This window comes from Anastrepha obliqua, chromosome 1 (assembly GCF_027943255.1).
Source record: "Anastrepha obliqua isolate idAnaObli1 chromosome 1, idAnaObli1_1.0, whole genome shotgun sequence".
Classification (NCBI taxonomy): domain Eukaryota; kingdom Metazoa; phylum Arthropoda; class Insecta; order Diptera; family Tephritidae; genus Anastrepha; species Anastrepha obliqua.
This window is the reverse complement of record NC_072892.1, coordinates 135,462,960-135,486,081: the sequence shown is the minus strand read 5'-3', so window position 1 is coordinate 135,486,081 and position 23,122 is coordinate 135,462,960. Positions and strand designations below refer to the sequence as shown.

At 37.6% G+C, this 23,122-nt stretch overlaps 2 protein-coding genes across 2 annotated transcripts; one reads left to right on the top strand and one right to left on the bottom strand.

Moving 5' to 3' along the window:
- The first annotated feature begins 2,617 nt into the window (after nucleotides 1-2,617).
- LOC129236237 (programmed cell death 6-interacting protein) lies at nucleotides 2,618-6,926 on the top strand. The gene is made up of 7 exons (XM_054870497.1): nucleotides 2,618-2,960; nucleotides 3,217-3,335; nucleotides 3,407-3,688; nucleotides 3,752-4,701; nucleotides 5,719-6,358; nucleotides 6,415-6,609; nucleotides 6,684-6,926. Exons 1-7 carry the CDS (start codon nucleotides 2,749-2,751, stop codon nucleotides 6,800-6,802), a joined length of 2,517 nt encoding a protein of 838 aa, XP_054726472.1. The 5' UTR covers nucleotides 2,618-2,748; the 3' UTR covers nucleotides 6,803-6,926.
- A 178-nt stretch (nucleotides 6,927-7,104) lies between these two features.
- LOC129236236 (HSPB1-associated protein 1) lies at nucleotides 7,105-8,643 on the bottom strand. The gene is made up of 4 exons (XM_054870496.1): nucleotides 8,566-8,643; nucleotides 7,983-8,486; nucleotides 7,566-7,929; nucleotides 7,105-7,502 (listed from the first exon to the last, which is right to left on the bottom strand). The coding sequence occupies exons 2-4, from the start codon at nucleotides 8,465-8,467 to the stop codon at nucleotides 7,128-7,130; spliced, it is 1,224 nt and encodes a 407-aa protein (XP_054726471.1). The 5' UTR covers nucleotides 8,468-8,486; nucleotides 8,566-8,643; the 3' UTR covers nucleotides 7,105-7,127.
- Nucleotides 8,644-23,122: the final 14,479 nt, after the last annotated feature.

Below are 23,122 nucleotides of genomic sequence, written 5' to 3'. Positions count from 1 at the left end.
CAAAAACAAAGTGAAAGCGCTCTTCTTCTTCTTATTTGTTGTCAGTCACCCTTGGTGTGAGCTTGACAGGCTGTTAAATGTGCGATGGTGTGACTCCTTAGTATTTTTTTTGAGCATATTGGTGGTGTTGCTATGCCAAATTAGAATTTTTATGCTAACATTACAAAAAATTTAATATCGACTTAAACAAAAAAAAAAAAAAAGGAAAATAAATAAAATAGATAGAAAAATTTACAAAAACAAATATTTTTAATATGTTTCTTAGCTGTAATATAGCTTCTTATTCCGAAATATCTGCAATTTTACGTAATTTTGTAGACTTTTTGATAAGGTTTTCTATGAAATTTAATCTTTTTTTATGCAATCATGTTACATCAAAGTACGTTTTGGAATCAAGTAAACTCAGCTGTGCGCATTTTTTGACGACCTGCCAAGAGTGCTTTTACTTATGGATCTGTACAGTGACTATGTATACATGCAATTATATGAGGACATTCATCAAGAATGACGTCAGCTCTCTAGATAACAAAATAAGTAAGAAAAATTACTTTTTAACTTCGTTTTTATTACTTTGTAACTACAAAACTACAATATTACCAAAGCATACCATATTTACGAACCAGTAACCTTTCTTACTTTTATTTATCTGCAGCGTTAACGTCATCGGTTGTCAAAATCGCGACAAATTAAATAGTTGTTGTCGGAGAGCGCCACCTTTTGTAGTCTGTAAAACTCAGGAATTTTTTTTACAATACAAAAAATGAAAAACGATGTTTAAATTGTGTAGGCTTTTTTATTTAACTTCTTTTACAGACAAAAATTAAAAAGGGTTTTCTTTATTTAAAAAATGGCGCTGATGTTGGCCCTCCCGAGAAATTGTACCTGCATGGTATTGTCCGTTTTGGCTCTTCTATTTATCTGAAACACAAAAACCCAAAAAAAAATATTAATCAGTACTCGTATGACTGTACTAGAATAGAAAAAAAAGTTACAAAATGGCGCGGTTTTGAATTTGAACCTAAAAATCGGGTTTTTTCATAAAAAACGAATTACTTGAAATAATAATATGATTCTATAACCATTGATGTTGTGAATAACATATTAAAATTTCAGATTTTGAAAGATTTATAAAGTAGGTATAATTTAAAATAGTTATGGGACATGTTCATGTTGATTTCTAATTTTTCCCTGCATTTCTAGATACTCAATTTAATTTTAAGTTAATTATTTACATATGAAGTATTTTTAATTTAATTTTTTTTATTCAAGTATAAGAATTTATAAATATATTTCAATAAAAAAAACAACAAATTATTTAAACCAGTTTGCATTTTTCATTCATATATTTGTTGTCGAACGCTCTCTGCTTTACATGTAAGCGCGTGCTTGAATACATCCGAACCAGACGATGCTAAAGTATTAAATGTCAAAATGTCGCGGAAACATTTTTGCCCGTGTGTACGCCAATGAAACATCAAAAGAGAATTTCCAGTGTCTCCCTTCCAGATGTCTCCTCGTGTAAATCGGGACTATGGGTTTTCATCTAAACGCTTAAATGACTTGTAAACCATGTATACCTCGTAAACTTACTCTTAAAAGAGCTCTAAAAATTTGCAAGAGAAGTGGTTTACACAAATCGAGATGCTCTAAGTGATAATTTAAGTGAAGACAGAAAGCAACTATCTCGAATAGAATTACACAAATCCGGAACAACCCGGACTTATACTCAGCCAAGGACTGTTACTCCAGCAGCTTGCGCTAAACAATTGTTGGAATGTTTCTCCTGTTACAACAACAACAATAGAATCACACATTTATTTTGGAGCTGTGTTTCTTTAACAGTGCTTGTAAAATTTTAAATTGTTGACGTCACGAAATTAAATATATTTCTAATTTGGCAAATGGCAATGAGCAGAACTAAAAATCTTCATAAATCTAGAAAATCTTTAAATGTTATAACAATAGATGTTTTTGAACAAATAAATCAAATCATTTTCTTTTGTTAAAACCAAAAATATCACAATGAACAAAAAAAACAAACGCTCTTTACAAATATTTTATAAACTTTTAGACGACTTTTTAGGGAAAAATTGCTGACGTTCTTCATATGGTTACATATTATTATCCCAGGCCGTGACGTCAGCATAGAAACAGAACAACCAAATAGATGATAGAAGAGAAGAATAAGTGAAACCAAGACTATCTATTAGAGATGGTATCGGTAAACCAGCTGATTGGGTTTCCTCCCCTTTCACCGTGCCCATCTGGATGTCAGCATAATATGAAATAACGAAAAGTCGTTTCATTCGCACTATCGTCGTAAGCTTCTAGCTGCAATTTCATTTCGGTTGAGCAACATATTTCGTCCTTTTCTTTTCTACTTTCTTTTGTCGTGACATTCCAATGTACAAAACGTTGTTGTTGGTCTTGTGCCAACACCTTTAATGAATGCGCCTTGAGTGAAACCAAGGAAAGAAACGATTATTATCAATTTGGGTTCCATGAGAGGTTTACATTTTTAGAATTTTAATTTTCAAGTTTAGTATTCTGGTCACACTAAACGAATATCGAAGCAAAGTGACAAAGAGAATTGATAAACCGGATAGTGAGATATGAAATAAAATCTGAAGAGACACTGGAAAAGAATTTAAGTCGTCATCCATTAGTCAATTCGGAAACAGCAGTAAAAATTTAATTCCCAATCTTTTGCAAAAAATATTCACAGTATTTACGAGAAAAAGATTCGCGATGTCAAAAATACTTGCTGTGCCACCAAAGAAACCGTCAGAGGAAGAAATTGTTAAGCCGCTAAATAATCTTATCCAAAGTACATACAGTGGAGCTAATGCAGAGGAAAAGGCCAAATATTTGGAAGCTGTAAACGAGTTCGCAAAGCAACGCAACACAGCAATATGGAAGTTTTTCGAAAAATATGAATCCTCACTAGAAGTAGCCTACGCGTGAGTATCTAATTAAACTTAGGTGTATGCATATATATAAAATACATGTACCACTATGTATGTTTGTATGTATGTGAAGTTTGAACCATAACAAATATGAGTCATGATTTCTTTTGTAACTTTTAATATAATATTTGTATATACTTTTGTGAAAAAAAAAACTATATCGAATTGCAATAAATACCTGAGCCCCATAAATGATTCCCAAAGAAGCGGAAGCTGAACCATTTTGCTTATGTTCTTTGTCTTAATATAGCTACTACGATCAAATATGTGCTTTGGAAACCAAAATTGCTGTAAATGAGCTCCAAATTCCGTTCAAGTGGAAAGATGCGTTCGACAAAGGTTCCATTTTTGGCGGTCGCATTAGTTTAAGTAAGAACAATATATAAACTGTGGTAAAGGAAAAAAAAATATTTATATATAATTTGCATTTAAATGTACAGCTCATACATCACTGCTGTACGAAAAGGTATGCATCCTTTTCAATATTGCTTCTCTACAAAGCAGTGTTGCAGCATCTCAAGCTCTGGATAGCGATGAAGGTTTAAAGGTTGCCCTGAAGCTACTGCAACAAAGTGCTGGCATATTCCAGTACCTCAAAGGTGCTACACCAGCTGCCATACCTTCGGAACCCACTCCGGACTTGAGTCAGGATACGTTAATTTGCTTACAAGCACTGATGGTGGCCCAAGCACAAGAAGTTTTCATTTTAAAAGCTATAAAAGGTAAATGCTAATAAGCATCTACTATGGAGAATTTTATTAGCCTATCGAAATTAATATTTTCAGACAATATGAAGGACCAAATTGTGGCTAAACTTTGTTGCCAATGCGAAGAGTTTTATGCTGACGTGTTGCGGGCTATGCAAAAGGAAAGCGTCCGAAATATTTGGGACAAGGAATGGATACCAACCATTGCTGGCAAACAGGCTGGATTTCATGCCCTTACACAACTATACCAGAGTTTAGTATGTCGAGCTTCTAAGAAGATTGGTGAGGAAATTGCGCGATTGCGTTCGGCTGTCGAGTTATTTAAAGCGGCACAAACCCGATCCGGCATTTCAAATTACCTTGATGAATTTTTTACTCGTGCCAGACGAAATTTGGAGGAATCGACAAAAGATAATGAGTTCATTTACAATGAAATGATACCGGATGTAAGCTCCCTGCCCTCTCCAGGAAAAGCTCAATTGGCGAAAGCTTTGCCATTGTCTTCACCTATGGCAAGTAACTTTAGGGACATATTCTCGGAATTAGTGCCAGTCGAGCTACATCGTGCTTTGACAGCATCTGATATGCGTAAAAATGAAATTGTGAATGTTGAGATAATGAAACTCCGTGAGGCCACCCAAACTTTAAATGGCGTGTTGGCCAGCTTGAATTTACCAGCTGCCGTTGAGACGACTGATGCAGGCAGCGGTCTACCGCCATCACTGCGTGAAAAGGCAGTCGATGTTCGTAATAAAGGAGGCATCGAGAGTATAAATACCTATCTGAAGGAACTGCCAGAGTTGTTACAGCGAAATCGTGAAATTTTGGATGAAACCGAACGTCTACTGGATGAAGAGCGTGACTCTGACAATCAATTGCGAAATCAATTTAAAACTAAATGGACACGCATTCCTTCCGATAATCTCACAGAAATGTTCCGTAAAAATGCAAAAAAATATCGAGAAGTTATTACAAATGCAATTGAAGCGGACAAAATTGTGCGTCAAAAGTTTGAGAATAACCAAAAGGTAAGTGAAATTTAAGAATATAAATAAGTTCAGGAACTCATTTGTTTTCCTAAATAAAAATATAAGATCCAAACTTTATGCACAAAAATAAGCGTTACGTTATTTTGCTTATTCCCTAAAAAAGTTTTTGTGCTAAAATTTTTATTTGGCCTTGTTCTACGGCTGCCGTAGTCGAATGGGTTAGTGAATGACTACCATTCGGAACCCCGCGCACGAAACACCAAATGATAGAAAGTGTTTTCTAATAGCCGTCGCTACTTAGCAGGCAATGGCAATCCTCCAAGATTATTTCTGGCATGAAAAAGAAATCCCCTATTACATATGTTGTAGTTTTAACAGCATAAACATTCCCCATACATACATGGGGAATGCTGCTGAAATGACAGTCCTTGGCCGGATATAAATCCGGGTCGTTCCGGTAACGTAGAACCGACGGTCGTGGGAACGAAAATACTATTATCTCGGTATATGGCTGTAGTGATCGATATCTCCTAAAGTATTGATCTAAGAGTTTAAAGTTTGTGTTCATTGTCAAAGTGACAATTCACACTAAAAAAAAATCTTCCCCTGTTTTTTGTTTGTTCCACTCAGTTGTGAGTTACAGGGTGCTAACAATGAAAGTCAACTGAAATTCAGTACATTTTACAATTTTTCTTTGATAAAGACCAAAATACATATGTATATATATATCGTCCCCTTAGTATTAAAATAGCCTATCAATTTTTTGATGTTTTGAGAAAATGAGTTTCAAACTTTTTGTTGAAAGTAGCTCTCACTCAAATCTCGTTATGTCTGTAAGTATTTATTATTTTTTGACTGACGTTTTGACCCACTTTGTGGAACTAGAATTTGACAAAATTTTGACCACATATAAAATCGACGATGGAGAATCCAAAAATTGAATAAAGAAATAATAGCCTATGAGCACATGGCTATTATTATACTAAGGGGACGATATATATACATTCCAAAATTAAGCCAGAAATCATATATTTATTACTTTTGTATAATTTTTAGGGTATTGAATTGCTCTCAATGGCTCCTGAGCAAATACAGGAGGCAGTTCCATCAGCTGGCGGAAACATCGATCCGAATTGTCCAAGTGTTCAAAAATTGAAAAACCTTATGGAGTCGGTAGAAACCATTAAGGCGGAACGCGATGCAATCGAGTTGGAGCTAAAGTCTTCTACTTTTAATATGAAAGACGAATTTTTGTCCGCTTTACAAAAAGATGGTGCTATAGATGAACCAGCTATTTCCTTGGCTCTAATTGGAAAAGTTTTAAATCCACTACAATCGCAAGTAAAGGAGAATGTAGAACGTCAGGTGACACTTATTAGTGACATTCAAGAAGCTCACAAGAACTTCGTGACCGAAACCGGTAGCTGTGGCAGTTCGCGAGATAAACTTTATCAAGAATTGGCAACGGCCTATGACAGCTTTATTGAGTTATTGGGCAACTTGAAAGAAGGCACCAAATTTTACAATGATTTAACAGAGCTTTTGGTCGTATTCCAAAATAAAATAACAGATTTTTGCTTTGCGCGCAAAACAGAAAAGGAAGAACTTCTCAAAGATTTAACAACAGAGTCGAGCCGCCCAACAATTGGACCAACGCCAACACTACCGTCGCACTACGCATCTACATCAGGAAGTGGTATTTGAAATACACATTTCTTTTGATTTGAAAATTCTAATGAAATCGTTTTTTAGATGTTAGTCCATCCAGTTCGGTGTCCTCAGTTCCGGATGCACCTACACCATCGGCCGGTAATGTGCCTTACCCGCATCAAATGCAAGGCATGCCAATGCCATATGGTGCTACACCGGGTGTCCCTTATCCCACATACGTTCCACCACCAATGCCACAAGGATTTAATCCATATGCAACGCTGCCTTACCCAGGAAGTATGCGCTAACATTTGAAATTACAAATTTGGTGACATTTTATTTATATGGCTTTATATTTTATCTCTACTTAGCACCATTTCAGTACAGTGGTTTTCCGCAGGGACCTCAGCCGGGTCACTATGGAACTTACCCAGGTAGCTTTGCTCATCAGCAAGGAGGATATCCAAACCAAAAGCCACCAGGCTGGTAGACATTTTTTACAACTCATCCACAATTACAGTGCGTTGTTAATTATTCGTCTTTGTTTTATGATATCCAATTGTGTAGCATGGGAATTGGTTTTATAATAGTAAATGTTTGCACTTGAATTCTCATATTGGTAATTTTTTTCAGTCAGAGTTGATTATTTAGTATTATTAATCAAATGTATTGCAACAAAACATATATATACTCGTGAACTTACATATACCTATGCATACATACATACAATATACAGAAACGAAACTATCGAAAATTATCAATAAAAAATCATGTTAAACCAAAAACATTTTTTAATAGTGACGAATGCTAGTTCTTCACGATTGATAGCGTTTGAAAAATTCTTTTTTGATTTGTTCTATTACTGTAGGAGCACAAAAACTGTTTATTAAGGCCTTTTTGATGTCATTTAATTGGTGGAGTTCTGAGTTTGTTTTTATTAATTTAAAACGCTGTGCATTTTTATTTAGTAAGGCCTCGTAGTCGAACTTTGCCATAGGTGCGAGATATTCTACCATTCCTTCGGGCAACTCTTTTATTAGGTTTTGGCACTCCAGTTCATCCAAGTACTGATAAGGACAAGATGAGATATTAAGTCGGCGGGCCTTTACTTTTGGACCACTATCTTTAGAGTTCTCATACAAATATTTTAAAATGTCAAATATTTCTGAATCATCTTTTATTTCGCCCTCCTGAAAAGTATAGATTTGTTTAGTATTTTTTTACATGCGCTTACGCTTTAGGCACTAATTTACCTGATTAGGATTAAGAATGTAATTTCGCTCTTCCTGGTTGCTACTTTTCACAAAGCGCTCAATTAAAATCTTAACAATGCATTCCTGTAATTGTTCTTCTCTATCATTCTCTAACGGTATCCAGTAGTTAATGCTTAATGAGACGTCCATAGCCTCAACATAATGCCACCAATGTCTGGGCACGATCAATACATCCTTTGCATTTAAAATGCATCTATAGGCGGAACTGCCAATTTTTGACAGTTGTTGCACCTCTTCAATGTTTGGTGCAAAAATATTTTCTTCACAGTAAATGCTAGACTCTTCATAAGGTATTCTTGTGCAAGTCAGCGGAGTTTTTGGTGGGAAAAGCAGCCATGACTTCCTGGAATTTATATACTATATATATATATTATAATATATATAATATGCTAATACCTGCCGTAAACTTGTACTACAATGTTACATCCGTAGGTGTCGTAGTGACATGGCGTATTCGTTTGCCTAGAGCACAGCCAGTAATTACATTCGTCGGTAACTTCGCTAAAACCCAACCTTGAAAAATCAATTCCTTCTTTAAGTGTTGCTGGCAAATTGTTTAATCTTTGATAGTTAAGTCCAATCCAACATTTATCTGCCGTTGCTAATTTTTGTTTTTCTAAAAATTGTGATAATGTCATTCGTTTAGATTTTCGGCTGCGTTCCCAATGTGGCGATTGATTGCCTTGATTGCAAGGCATTACCTCGAATTCTGTTAGGGAATTCGTTGCTTTGTCATAATTTAAACACCATTCTTCTAGCGATTGCTCAAAATATTTCCAGTTCATTTTAAAATTACGTAGTACAAACGGTTTCCGGGCATTCAAAATCAATTTGCGTAATGTAAGAGCTTCCGTCTCTGAATTTCGCGAGGTTTGGGCCATAACGAGTACCAGAAGGCAGCTGGTAATATAAAAAAAATCACTAAAAATTAAAATTATCCACGTAATACACAAAAGTTATTTTTATTTAATTTACATACATAAATGATCAAACAGTTTGGTTCCTTACTTCGAATATTGTGCAAAATGTAAACAAATGTTTTTCTCAACTTCATTCCTAAGTGTAGTATTGCCACACCGAGCTATTTCGTTTGTAGGAAAATGTCCGGACGCGGGTGTATCCAATCGGATAAAAACAAATGAAACAAAAGATTTTATTAAAGTCAAAAGGCAATATTATCTTAAAATATGAAGTGAAGACGTTACCGAGGACGAAGAGCTTTGGAAAACTGTGTTATTTTAATTATAAATTCATATCTGAAAAAGTACGCCTTAAAATGGGTAGTCTTTTTTTGTTTTTTGCTATGGAATACTAATATTCAGTACAATGCCGCATGCTTTAAAAATAGGCTTGTAGCCCCATTTTAAAACTGAAACCTGCACGCTCCAGAGGCTTACATATTTTCATAAATTTATTGTTAAAATAGCGTAATTTATCGAAAGGTTAGTGTTGCCACACACCTCCAAAAATAACGAAGGCGGTGCGCAGGTATATTTTTACAGAGACACTGACTAGAAGGTTGTTTGTATGGTAAATTTGTTGAATTTTCCGTAAAACTTCTTTTCGCGTGGGCAGCCTTCGATCACGCTTCAAAAAAATAATCCTCACCAGTTCGACTCCGGTTAGGTTATTCACAGTATTTTTGCGTCGAACTCCTTACCGCGCTTCCAACAATCAACCCTCATAAATTAAAATGTCATATGTATGCGTGTAGTATGGAGATAACCCCCATTCCCATCATCAACATTTAACTGAAATACTTCATTTTTGTTCGTATTTTTATTTTCATTTGCACGCATCCGGCAACACAATACTGCTGTCACTTCCAATGAATTCTTAACTCTCGTTTAAAATTGGGAAGCGATGATATTGATAAATGCATTTGTATTTCATTTTTATTGAAATATTTTGAATACAAGTATAGGAACAAGTAAAAATATGTGTGTGATTGTAGTGAAATTTAGAAGAAAATATATTAAAATGTGACAAACCATGGGGAAGTTACTGAAGACATTTTGAAGGAAATAATTGTTTCATTGTAAATTTTAAAACTATTATTTCCGGAATTTTGTGGGTACTTAGAGTTGTTCAAAAACCACTCCCTAAAGCTAAATACACACCAGGCAACCGTTGCAGCAACTCGGCCATGTTGAAGCAACCGTTGCCTCGTGTGTAGCTGTGTTGCCAAATGATTTTCGTGTTGCTGCAACCGTTGCCTGAAATATCAAATAAATTTGATTTTTGGGATAGGTTGCAGCAACCGTTGCTTCGTGTATATCATTGTTTACTGCTTTTACTCGTTCAGTTCGTTGAACACAAGCAAAGAAGAAGGTTCGTGCGGAGTAAAATAAAGTGAAAAATGAAAAAATGGCAATTGAAAATAGTGAAAATTATGTTAATTTTATTAAGTAATATAAAAATTTGAGAGAGCTGTGGGATATAAAAAGTGAAAAATATAAAAATAAAAATTTTAGAAAAAAAGCATACGAACAATTAAAAAATAAATACAATAAAATTGATAAAAATTTCAAGTCCGCAAAAGCGTTTCCTGTTGCAAGATACCGCAAAGTTATTGCCAGTCTAATTTCTGCTGATATTGCCTCTCTCATTATGGTATCTTGTTTCGTTATTTTGGCCTTTACGAAGTCCAACAATTTTCTAAACAGGGCTTCGTCCATCCTCATGTAATTTTTATAGTCCGCTGGCTCATTTTCCTTCAGTTCTTTCAGCAGCCTCTCGTTCAAAAATTCGATTTTTTTAAAAGCCAATTTTTGGACCAGATTTTTTTTCTCTTCTTTTGTTGCATCTCTTCTTCCTCATTTTCGTACAAAAGTTCGTCAATCATAATAAGAGAAGTAATTTTACGCATTTCGTCGATCATTTAAAAAATTTAATTTTACGTATCTTCCGCTTGTACCTTTCCTGCACCACAGTTATACACAATACTGAGATTGAAGCAACGGTCGCAACGTGTTTCTTAAACAAAGGCAACACGTTGCTGCAACCGTTGCTTCAACGGTTGCCTGGTGTGTATTTAGCTTAACATTTTCACCAAGTGCTGTTAAATAAATCATAATACTTTGCCTAAAATTGCTCATGCGCCATTACACTAATCCCGTCAATTATGCTAATCCCGACCCGCTACTTTTATTTTTATAAAAAAAAAAATTATAATTTTCAAATAGAGTCGTTCTGACGAATCCTGCACATTTGCGAAACGACTGGTAACAATTCTGCGTTCAGCGGGAAAAAGCAGACATAGCAAAGATGAGAAAATGTTTGCTATAATTGCGGACCTGTGCTTTTCGAAAATTAAAACGACAGAAAAAAATGGTTGAGTGCCTAATGCCCGTTTTAGTACTTTTTTCTTACCTCGAATACAATGTGCACCCATTTTTCATTGATAGTTAAAAACATGAAATATTCAAAGCTTTGCCAGGATTGAATTTGCAAGGACCTGTAGATTTAAATTCCCTATCGCAGTTGGTCTGAATCCGTTTGAAAAATTGGCAATTAACCTCTTGTCATTGCCATATTCAAATGCAACAGTTTGGGCGCATTACAGCACAATTAATATTTTCACCAGCAAAATTCGTATCCGTTTATCCCTCATTTCAATAAATGCATTACTCCACATAAGAAAGCGGATGAAAACAACACATCGGTACAATTGTGCACGCAATAGACAGATGATTTAAATTTACGATAAATCGGTAGTAAACACGTTTATCAAATTCAAAATATGACTTAAGAGGTTATAGGTATACAGTTAGAATTTTCAAAAAATCGATTTTATTTATTTATTTTTTTCTTAATGTACATATATGTATGTATTTAAGAGCTAACACGAGCTTTTTAAATATATTTTTTAGTAATTAATCGAAGATTTTTTCTCACCGACAAATATTTTTTATAAACAATTTAAGGCCGAAATTTTGGTCAAAAATCGGTTTTTTTTTTCGAGAAAGCGACATTTTTTCTCACCAACAAATATTTTTTATAAACAATTTAAGGCCGAAATTTTGGTAAAAAATCGGTTTTTTTTTAAAAAGCGTCATTTTGTCAAAAAAATTTATTTTGCTTATTCCTTCGAATAATTACTAGATTTCACATTACTTTAACCAAATTTGTTTGGTTTTTTAATTTCAGAGAATCCAGTTCAGAGGTATAGTAGTCACCGCAAAAGGTCTTTCTGGAAATATATGTGTACAAATTTTTAGACCAATAAAATTAAAACTTTTTTCAGAAAAAATTCTGGAAAATTCGCTTTTTTCGGCCTTCTAACTGTATATAACCCCTTAACAAAATGCCGCAAAACTCTATTTATCTTTTGACATAAAAAGTTTTTAAGTAGTTTATCTGCTTTGGTTGGACTTTTATTTGATTTGTGGAAATATTATACAAATTTCACAAAGGCAAGTGTTGTCATGATTTAATACCGTCGGTATTTAATGTTTATTCAATTTAGCAAATGCTGCTTCTAAAAGCTTAATTTTCAAAAAATTAGCACTTGGTTTGACCAATACCCCCTTGGAAATCGTGGCGACCCATGTAAATGAAGGCTCATTTAAACCATATACGCTTGATTTGAGCTTTCGGATGATATATCCGACAGCAGTGGGAAATAGTGGACTCGCTCGGCAAAGGAAAACCTTTGTTGTACAAATGGTTGCACGTCTTAGTTCCAGCCGAATATCGTCCCATGTCCATTTTATGCCTTTTCCCACTAATCTCTAATTTTCTGATTTACGTGGCGTGGGTCTTTATGTCTTCCATAAAACGAATGGCATATGATTTTTCATGTCTGCCATTGTCTGCCGAAGAGCGACTACCATTAGAAAAACTTTTCCTTTCAATTGGTGTTTCGTACGCACAACAGGTTTTGAGGCTACGCACTTCCGAATGGTAGTTACGCACCGATCCTTTCAGTTACGGCAGCACTCGAGAGGTTATGAAATATCCGCTTAGCAATATTTAGATGTTTCTTGATACTGAACTGCTCTTTGTCAAATTTGCCCCATTGAAAATATCAAATGAACCTCATATTCTTTTATTTTCCTAATTTAATTTTCTTACTTGGCGGATGGTTCCATGTGTAGAAGTCCACGCTAGTGGGGAAAGTTACTGATCGCCATTCACTTGGGAGTGGCCAGGACGATTCTTCTACATATGGTTCAAGCAGCTCACAACGGCCGGGATTAGCCTACGTATCCTCTGGGTAGCTTCCGAACACCCGTTCGGGAGTGAGCTAACGTGAGAAGGCGAAGCATTCCAGGATAGCTGGTTGTGCGCTGGGTTTGGGACCCGCCACTTAAAAACCTCCCCCAATGAAAACATACACAAAGCCTCGGATGAGAACTTCCAACACTGATGACGACCCCTGTAAACGAAATAAGGAATATGATTTGAGGGCATGCACCTGGAATGTCCGGTCCCTTAATGGGGAAGGTGCCTCTGCCCGGCTGGTTGATGTCCTCGTGAGAGTAAAGGCTGACATCACTGCCATCCAAGAGATGCGATGGACAGGGCAAGGTAAGAAAACCATAGGACCTTGCGACGTCTACTACAGCTGCCATGTAAAGGAGCGCAAATTCGGTGTCGGATTTGTTGTGGGAGAGAGACTTCGTCGCCAAGTACTGTCGTTCACTCCGGTGGACGAGCGTCTCGCAATAATCCGCATCAAAGCGCGGTTTTTCAACATCTCGCTAATTTGCGCCCACGCCCCGACGGAAGAGAAGGACGATGCGACCAAAGATTCCTTCTATGAGCGCTTGGAACGTTCCTATGGGCGCTGCCCCCGCCACGACATAAAAATCGTGCTTGGCAACTTCAACGCCAGGGTGGGCAAGGAGGGAATTTTTGGTCCCACAGTCGGAAAATTCAGCCTGCACAACGAAACATCCGGTAACGGACAGAGGCTGATCGACTTCGCCGGGGCCCGAAACATGGTAGTCTGCAGCACCAGATTCCAGCATAAAAAGATACACCAAGCTACCTGGCTGTCTCCTAATCGAAAAACGCGAAAACAGATCGATCATGTTGTGATAGATGGAAGACACGCATCTAGTGTATTAGATGTACGTACGATCCGAGGACCCAACATCGACTCGGATCATTACTTTGCTGCAGCCAAACTGCGCACCCGCCTCTGTGCAGCAAAAAACGTACATCTACCTACGCAAAGAATGTTCGACATCGAAAAGCTGCAATCACAACAGACAGCCAGAAGAAGCCACGCTGCGATCGGGCGCAACGCGAGCCATGTGGGATCGCTACAGAGAGCTGAAAAAGGAAGAGAGACGTATTATCCGACAGAAGAAACGAGAGGCCGAAATACGTGAGTGTGAGGAGCTTGAGATGCTGGCCAATAGAAACAACGCCCGAAAATTTTACCAGAAAGTTCGGCGGCTTACAGAAGGTTTTAAGACCGGGGCGTTGTCCTGTAAGAACAAAGACGGCGATCTGGTGACTGACGTACAGAGCAATCTTAAATTATGGAGGGAACACTTCTCGAACCTGTTAAACGGTGACAGCTGCGCATGTCATAGAGAATGTGAAGATTCCGATACCCCAATCGTTGACGACGGAATTGTCGTTCCGTTATCCGACCATGACGAGGTGAGAATAGCAATATCACGGCTAAAGAACTACAAAGCCGCGGGCGCCGACGGACTGCCGGCTGAGCTATTCAAACATGGCGGCGAGGAGCTGGTAAGGTGCATGCATCAGCTCCTATGCAAAATATGGTCGGATGAAAGCATGCCTGCCGATTGGAATTTAAGTGTGCTCTGCCCAATCCATAAGAAGGGCGATCCTGCAATTTGTGCCAATTACCGCGGGATTAGTCTTCTAAATATCGCCTATAAGGTTCTAGCGAGCGTATTGTGTGAAAGGCTGAAGCCCACCGTCAACCAACTGATTGGACCTTATCAGTGTGGCTTCAGACCTGGAAAGTTTACCATCGACCAAATATTCACAATACGCCAGATCTTGGAAAAGACCCATGAAAAGAGAATCGACACACACCATATTTTCGTCGACTTCAAAGCTGCATTCGACAGTTCGGAAAGGAGTTACCTGTATGCCGCTATGTCTGAATTTGGTATCCCCACAAAACTAATACGGCTATGTAAGATGACGTTGCTCAACACCAGCAGCGCCGCCAGAATTGGGAAGGACCTCTCCGAGCCGTTTGATACGAAACGAGGTTTCAGACAGGGTGACTCGCTGTCGTGTGACTTCTTTAATCTGATGTTGGAGAGCATCGTACGAGCCGCAGAACTTAATCGCTCAGGCACAATTTTTTATAAGAGCGTACAATTGCTCGGCCTTAACAACCGCGCTGTTAGTTCTGCCTTCTCCAAACTGGATAAAGAGGCAAAGCGAATGGGTTTGGTGGTGAACGAGGACAAAACGAAGTACCTCCTGTCTTCAAACAAACAGTCGGCGCACTCGCGTATCGGCACCCACGTCACTGTAGACAGTTATAATTTCGAGGTTGTAAAAGACTTCGTTTATTTAGGAACCAGCATTAACACCGATAACAATGCCAGCCTTGAAATCCAACGTAGAATCTCTCTTGCCAACAAGTGCTACTTTGGACTAAGTAGGCAATTGAGCAGTAAAGTCCTCTCTCGACGAACAAAACTAACACTCTACAAGACTCTCATCATGCCCTTACTAACGTATGGCGCAGAAGCTTGGACGATGGCAACATCCGATGAAGCGACGCTTGGAGTGTTTGAGAGAAAGATTCTGCGTAAGATTTTTAGACCTTTGCACGATGGCAAAGGCGAATATCGTAGACGATGGAACGATGAGCTGTATGAGCTTTACGACGACATAGACATAGCGCAGCGAATAAAGATCCAGTGGCTTCGTTGGCTGGGTCATGTCGTCCGAATGGATACAAACGCTCCGGCTTTGAAAGTATTCGATGCGGTACCAGCTGGTGGTAGCAGAGGAAGAGGAAGGCCTCCTCTGCGTTGGAAAGATCAGGTGGAGAAGGACTTGGCTTCACTTGGTGTGTCCAATTGGCGCCGGTTAGCACGAGAAAGAAACGACTGGCGCGCTTTGTTAATCTCGGCCAAAATCGCGTAAGCGGTTATCGCGCCAATTAAGAAGAAGAAGAATTTTCTTACTTAAAATATTTTATTGTCCTTAAATTTCAAATACTTTTCAAAATAATAAAAAAGTAGTGTTATTTAAATTAATGTATCACCTTAAAATATTATATTTATTGAATTCACTTCACATGTTACTTACATACATATCACTGTCACAAAATTGCAGAAACTTCCGTAAAACGCATTAACGACCAAACTTCATGAAACTTAATGAAATCAAGTGTATTTTACTGTTCCCAATTCACTAACTTCATTACTTGCGCCAATTTGATTTGAAAAGGGCCACAATCAAATGTGCCCCAAAGCCACTATACCCCAACTTCCCCTACACCGTCATACGACAGTTCACTGTTTTCTAGACAATTTCCTCAACAATTCCACCATTTGATAATTTTTGTATTAATTTGTACTGGTTTTACAAATCGATTTCTTCATTTAGTTAATATTTTTCAAATTTGAGTTTTAGCATGCTAATTTGTATGGTTACGTAGCCAAATGTTGTGCATGACTACCATTAGATAGAGCTCGAGTTCGAAAGCCATTATCGGCATGAAACACCAAATGATAGAAAAGGGTTTTCCCCACAGCGGGTTTCCCCTCCGAAAGCAATGGTAAACCTCAGAAAATATTTCAGTCCCGAAAACACTACTCATAAAAAGCCATCTCAATCCGTTCTGAGGCGGCATAAAACTGTATGTAGGTCCCTCAATTTGTGGAAAAATATCAATACGCATACTCCAAATTGGAGGAGGTGCTCGCCCAACGCAGTGGACAGAACTGAACAAAACTATTCTACAGTATAACGACAGCACATACGACGACACAAAAGTGATTTTTCGATTGAAAATAAAAGCCGCAAGGGACAAAGGAAAAAACTTAATGATTGCGAAGAACGGATTATTTTAAACGAAGATAAAATAAATTCCTTTGAATCAGCCGAAAAACTTAATAGAATGTTAAAGGAAAATACTAATAAAATGGTTTGTGGTGAGACAGTTCGAAATATGCTAAAAAAACATAACTTCCACGAGCGAATTGATTGGAAGAAGTACTGAAGTATTAGTCTGAAAAAAACGAGAGCGTTCACATAAAACTTGCCACTGAATATACTTACAAGTATTACTTACGATGTAGATTTCAGTACGGTACTATGGTTAAAAAAAGAGGATGTCTGTAAAGTCGGTTTACTGACGATAGTTTAACGTGAGAACGTCATAAGAAAATACTGATTGAATGGTTGCATTTTTCAAAAGAAAATTTTAATTTTATTTGTTTGATAGATATTTTGTATGGATATAGAGAATGAGTTAACATTAACATAACATAACATAACATAACACAACATAACATAACATAACATAACATAACATAACATAACATAACATAACATAACATAACATAACATAACATAACATAACATAACATAACATAACATAACATAACATAACATAACATAACATAACATAACATAACACAACATAACATAACATAACATAACATAACATAACATAACATAACATAACATAACATAACATAACATAACATAACATAACATAACATAACATAACATAACATAACATAACATAACATAACATAACATAACATAACATAACATAACATAACATAACATAACATAACATAACATAACATAACATAACATAACATAACATAACATAACATAACATAACATAACATAACATAACATAACATAACATAACATAACATAACATAACATAACATAACATAACATGCTGTTCAAGCAAGGTAACGACGCATGAGCAAGATAACGACGCATTTTTTGATGCGTGCAGCCGGCTACATAGAATTATAAGACGTTATCACGTCAAAAAATAATAATAACATTAAAACAACAGGTATTATTAACAAACTTGGTTTTATTTTAAATTCTTCAAGTAAATCAAATTAATAATAATCAATAAGAAGGCATATGCAAATACAAATAAGTGAATTTATATATGTACATATGCGCATATACATACATATAAACGCTCACTTAAGTAGGAGAGAGCAAGATGTCGAACGTTGCCGTTCGTTTGCTTTGTTTGCTTTGTTGTTCGTTCCGTTCATTCAAGGTAACGGCAATGAGCAAGGTAACACTAATGAGCAAGGTAACGACACATTTTTTCGTGCGTGCAGCCTGTTAAATCGAATTATAAGACGTTATCACGTCAAAAAAAACTACTTGTACTTATTATATTTCTTAAGGCCCAGAGCACGTTCTGTCACTCCCTTCTGTAGCCATCAAAACCACGGTTGGCAAATGGGTTACTACAACCCAGGCAGGATGAACTGATGACGGGCCAGTTTCTGTGGGCGAGGCACATGGAAAATGTAGAATCTCAAATGGTGCACTCTGCCCAGCTTGTGAAGAGGAGGATAAGACGGCGGACCACTTTCTGTGCGTCTGCCCCGCCCTCGCTCGTATCAGGCTTGAGGTCTTTGGCCCTGATGTGTTAAGAAGTGACCACCTTGGCTTTTTGGCACCACAAGATCGACTCAGATTTATTCGAGAATCTAAAAGGGAATCCGAGTGCTGTACAATGGACTGAATTGTGTCTGAGTGCTGTACTTGCTAGTTGTCGCGACAAAAATGAAAGGTAAAAACTGATAAAAACAAATGTAATTTAAATGGGTCGGATGGAAATTGTTATGAGAAAATCCTATTCTAAATTTGAGCTCAAGAATACAAAGGCTAATCTGAAGCATGGAGTTGATATCGTGCATGGCTGAATTTCAATATCTGAACACCTTTAAAGCTAATGTTAGGCAATGTGCCGAACGGTTGGGTATATTACACAATTTTGCTTTCTATCGAAATCATGACCTTCCATGATTACTAGGTAGCCTCTTGGTAGCCAATCATCTCAAGAAACGGATCTGAACTTTAGTTTAAAAAGTTGAGATCAATCGAAAGATTGGCCGCCACGAAAAGGTAATTAAACTCAATCGGAGCCATAGACTCTTAGGCGTTAACGTAAACATATTTTTAGACTATATCGATTTCCACGTGGTGTGCAAATAGTATTGAATATAACTCGTTTTACCAAAAATATAAAGAATTATATTCTTTAGCAATATTCTGCATTGAATTTGTATGGCCAACTTTATTCAGATTATCGAAATAGACTTGCTCAGAATTTATGTCGCGCTTGGCGGACTTCTCTGATCTAACGATTGTACGATTTTAATACTAAATAGTCTATTTAGTATATATACATACATACTTGGTCGCGATGGTCGGTATATACTTACAAACATGCATGCATGCAACTAATTACTATAATGCCGACAACAAGTTCTAGGAAAATCAAAACCATCATCTCTTCCTAAACCATTCCTACCAAGAACTTTATTAACTCTTTTTATAGCTTTTAACCAAACGACGAGAGATATGTTTTTTATATACTACAAATCTACCTGCATATACGTGTATGTCTGTATGTATATTATGTACTTGCACATTTGTGTATCATTTTCATTCTGGAATGGTTTACAGGCGTGTATAAATTTGTATGCATACCCCGCCGGAAAGTTCCTAACTGATTGCGTTTTGCTTAGTGAGTTTGAAATTATGACTACGAGGGTCGTTAGAAAAAGTCCTTTCAAGGTCAGAGAGATGACTCTACAGGCGCGTATTGAGTTTATGTTTAGTTAGTAGCATTTTTTGGAAGAGCTCATTCCAAGTTTCAGCCAGATCGGCATATCTCTTAATGTTTGACATTTGTTTGAATCGAGGAAGTCGAGTGATTTTCTTTTTCCATCACGACAACCCACCAGCTCACGCCTCAGTAGTTGTGGTGGCAAAATTAATGAAAATAGGACTCTCACTTCTTTCACATCCCCTCTATTCTGCAGACTTGGCTCTCTCGGATCCCTCGGACTACTATTTGCTCTCCACTTTGAAGAAATGGCTGGCGGGAAAAAGATTTTATTAAAACGAAAAGGTGGTAAAATGAGAACACCACGAATGAAATTATAAGCTACACCAGCCGACTTAAGCTCTGCATTAAATTGAAATTGCCGATGAATTGCCCAACTATAGATTAGCGGTTACCCCACAGGGACCGGAGCCAATAATCGGAATCAGTTCTGCAGGAATCATGAATTAGATCAGCGATTAGGTCAGCAATTTACAGTTTAGGTCTGTCTAGAACACTGAAGAAGTGCAAAGTGTTTTATGACAAGCCCAAGCAGAAACGCGTCGATCTTTCTTCTACAACTTGTTAGAAAAGACGTTCGGTTGATGGTTGGTATTGTTATAGGACACAACTCATGGGGTCAGCATAGGGTCACCACTGGAATCATTGAGGGCCCGATTGGCGTGTCTTGCTTAGAGGAACCGGATAGCACTGAGCATTTTCCCTGTGAGTGTCCTATCTTAAGCAAGACTACAAATCTCGGGGTCCGATGTCGTGAGAATAAGTAAAATTCGTTCTCTCAACCTGGAGGATATTTTTGGGTTTGCTAAAAAATCTGGAAAATTCTCACAAGACTACCCATTTCTCAAGACTAGCTCTATACTATCCTATCTCTTTCTCCCTGGTTGGGAGTGCAACGCAGAGTTATCCCACCTTGTTTGCCACTCATCGATGTAATTCTCTCGTAACGGCGCACGAGTAGGTCTCTCTGTTGTCACTATTTGGGCAGCTTTCATTGCTAATACATGGTCCGGCACTTGAAGTGCAACCAACTTTAGAACGCTTGCGCAGCTAATGCACGGGCATCAGCTATCTGTTGGTTGGCTAAATGACAAAAGTGCGCGCAAGCATTTGGCCGAGAGTAAACGCGAAAAAAGAAAATCAGTAATGGATTTCAAACGTTATAGTGTGATTGCGTAATATTTGGCTGGAAAATCAGAACCACCGATTGTTCATGAGCTCGAGCACCTTAAAGTAAATAAAGTCATTACTCATTACAACGATATTGGTAGCATCGCGAAACGTGATGGAGGTGGTCATCAAAAGACTAAAACGTCGTGTGAAATAGTTCAAAAAGTGAAAAAGCGACTTGAGGGAAATCCCCGACGAAGTGTCAATCAAATGGCAAAAGAATTGAAAATATCTGATCGTAGCATTCGTCGCATACTGAAAAAATTACTTCAAAATCAAGCCTTATAAAATCCCAAAGGCGCATGTTCTCACACCAAAGCAGCAACAAGTCAGACTTGAGAGAGCGAAGGAGTTGCTTTGCGGTCAATATCCGAACATCGTGTTTTCTGACGAGAAAAATTTTTCAAATTGAGCAATTCGTAAACTCCCAAAACGATAAAGTTGATTTGATCAACCGTTCATATGAGAATTTGAGTCGATTCGAATCGATTGGCCACCAGGAGTGAGCACCCGTCACGATCGGTTTGTCGCAGATATCGCCTAAATTTTTAGCCGTTACCACAACCGCAACCGTCGACAAAGCCAATTACCTTGGTTCCCTCTGCAATACTGACACGGATAATACCATCATCCAGCCTTTCGGACAACCAATCGATTCCCAAAGCCTTGAGTAGCTTCACATTTAAGTCAAAGGTTCTAATAGAGTGTAACAATGCACTCAACAAACTGGTCACTCATAATCAGGTCTCACATGAGGACACGAAGGAAACGAGAAGGCAGACTTTTATACCAAAAAAGGGGCAGAAGGGCTTTTTATTTGACCAACCCCATTTTTCGGCTTTAACAAAAAAAATAAAAAACAGAATACCAAAAAATGGGTCCAAACTAAATTCAGGGAATACTGGAACGGCACAAGTGGCCTTAATCACTCTAAAAATTTTTTGAACTTCAGTGCCAACAGAGTAAAATCTGCCCTAACCCTAGATAAAAAGGGCCTCAGATTACTTTGTGGAGCACTAACCTTTGCTTGTAATAAACACTGTAACACAATAGGGTTATCTAGTACAAGATTATGCAGGTTCTGCTGTGATGAAGAAGAGTCTATGGAACACTTAATCAACAAGTGTGAGCCATTCGGCCACTGGAGACACAGAATCCTGGGCTCGTACCGACTAGAGGAGGAAGACGTACAATTACTCCCTCCTAAGGAGCAGGTTCGATTCCTCGGTATACTAAAGAATTAAAGTTAAGCACTTAGAGGCGCGCAATAGATCAATCTGGTCGCAGTGTATAAAGGCCTTACAACCATTACCATTACCAACACCGTCGTCCATCAAATTCCACAGCAATGACCCGTGAACAGAGCCCTGTGAAATGCCATTCGTTATTTCAACGTGTACCTGGTAAAAATTGGCGTGCAAGTACACGACGTAATCGTAGAGGTACAAACTTTCTTCTCCATTATCCTCTTCTTCCTCCTGTAATCGTAGAACAACTATAACTTTTCTTCCTCTTCAACTCCTCAACTTTTCCTACTTGGCACATAAAAACTTGCTGCACACATCAATATGTATCATTCAGCCGTTAGTAGCTTTGTAAAGGTTTAAGCTTGAATGCGCTGCACCACACAGCACAACACAACACAACAGTTGCCAACTTATTCTTCTTTATCCACTATTTCTTACACATAGTATTCCTCAACCTTTAAGCCACATGATAACAAGATGGCCAAGAATGACGGGGCATATAAATGTTTGCCATGGACGGCTACAAAAATCCAGTGACGACTCGCCGCCATCAATTCAGTCTTCGCCGAGATTTTATCGTGTGCGAGTGGTTTTTTATAGCGTTTGCGCAGTTGCACATTCGGCCGGTCCATAGTATTTTGGCATATTCCTGCAATTTGGTCCGTCAGTAGTGCTTCGTGTGGTGTCACATGTAGAAGCAACACACATACACACACACATATAAGTACATGCATAGTAGTTGCATTCGAAAAACACAAAAAACGATTGACGTTCTTTTATACAATAACCCATAGCCGGTGTAGCCGATCCCGTTTATTTTGTTACCATTTCACCGCTTGGTTAGCCTTTTTTGTGTGCTTTTGTGTTGTTTGGAAAATAATCGACTGCCATAATTCAAATTCGGACACAATGCTTGTGGCTTAGATGCTTGCAACTCATTGAAAATGTGAACAATAAGCATTCCTGCTGGTTGGTGGCGTTCCCAGTTGCTGGAGGCGAATTCGTTCAAATATTCTGTGAAGTGACAATTCTTCGCGCGGTATACGAAGATGGTTCAAATCGCATGCATTTGAAAACAAAACAGCAACAAAATAAACTATTATGTTTAATTATCACTCGTAATTTGATAAATACAAAAAAAAAAAAAATTGCATTCAATTTCAAGTGCATTCGTATACTTACGTATTTGGCTGCGTGCGTGTGTGCGTGAACTTGTGCGGGCACAAATAACAATTCAATTCATTCGAGCACAATAGACAAATTTGCTGTCTGATAACTTCTTCGTGTGTGCTAAGACTAGTGCAGAACACAAT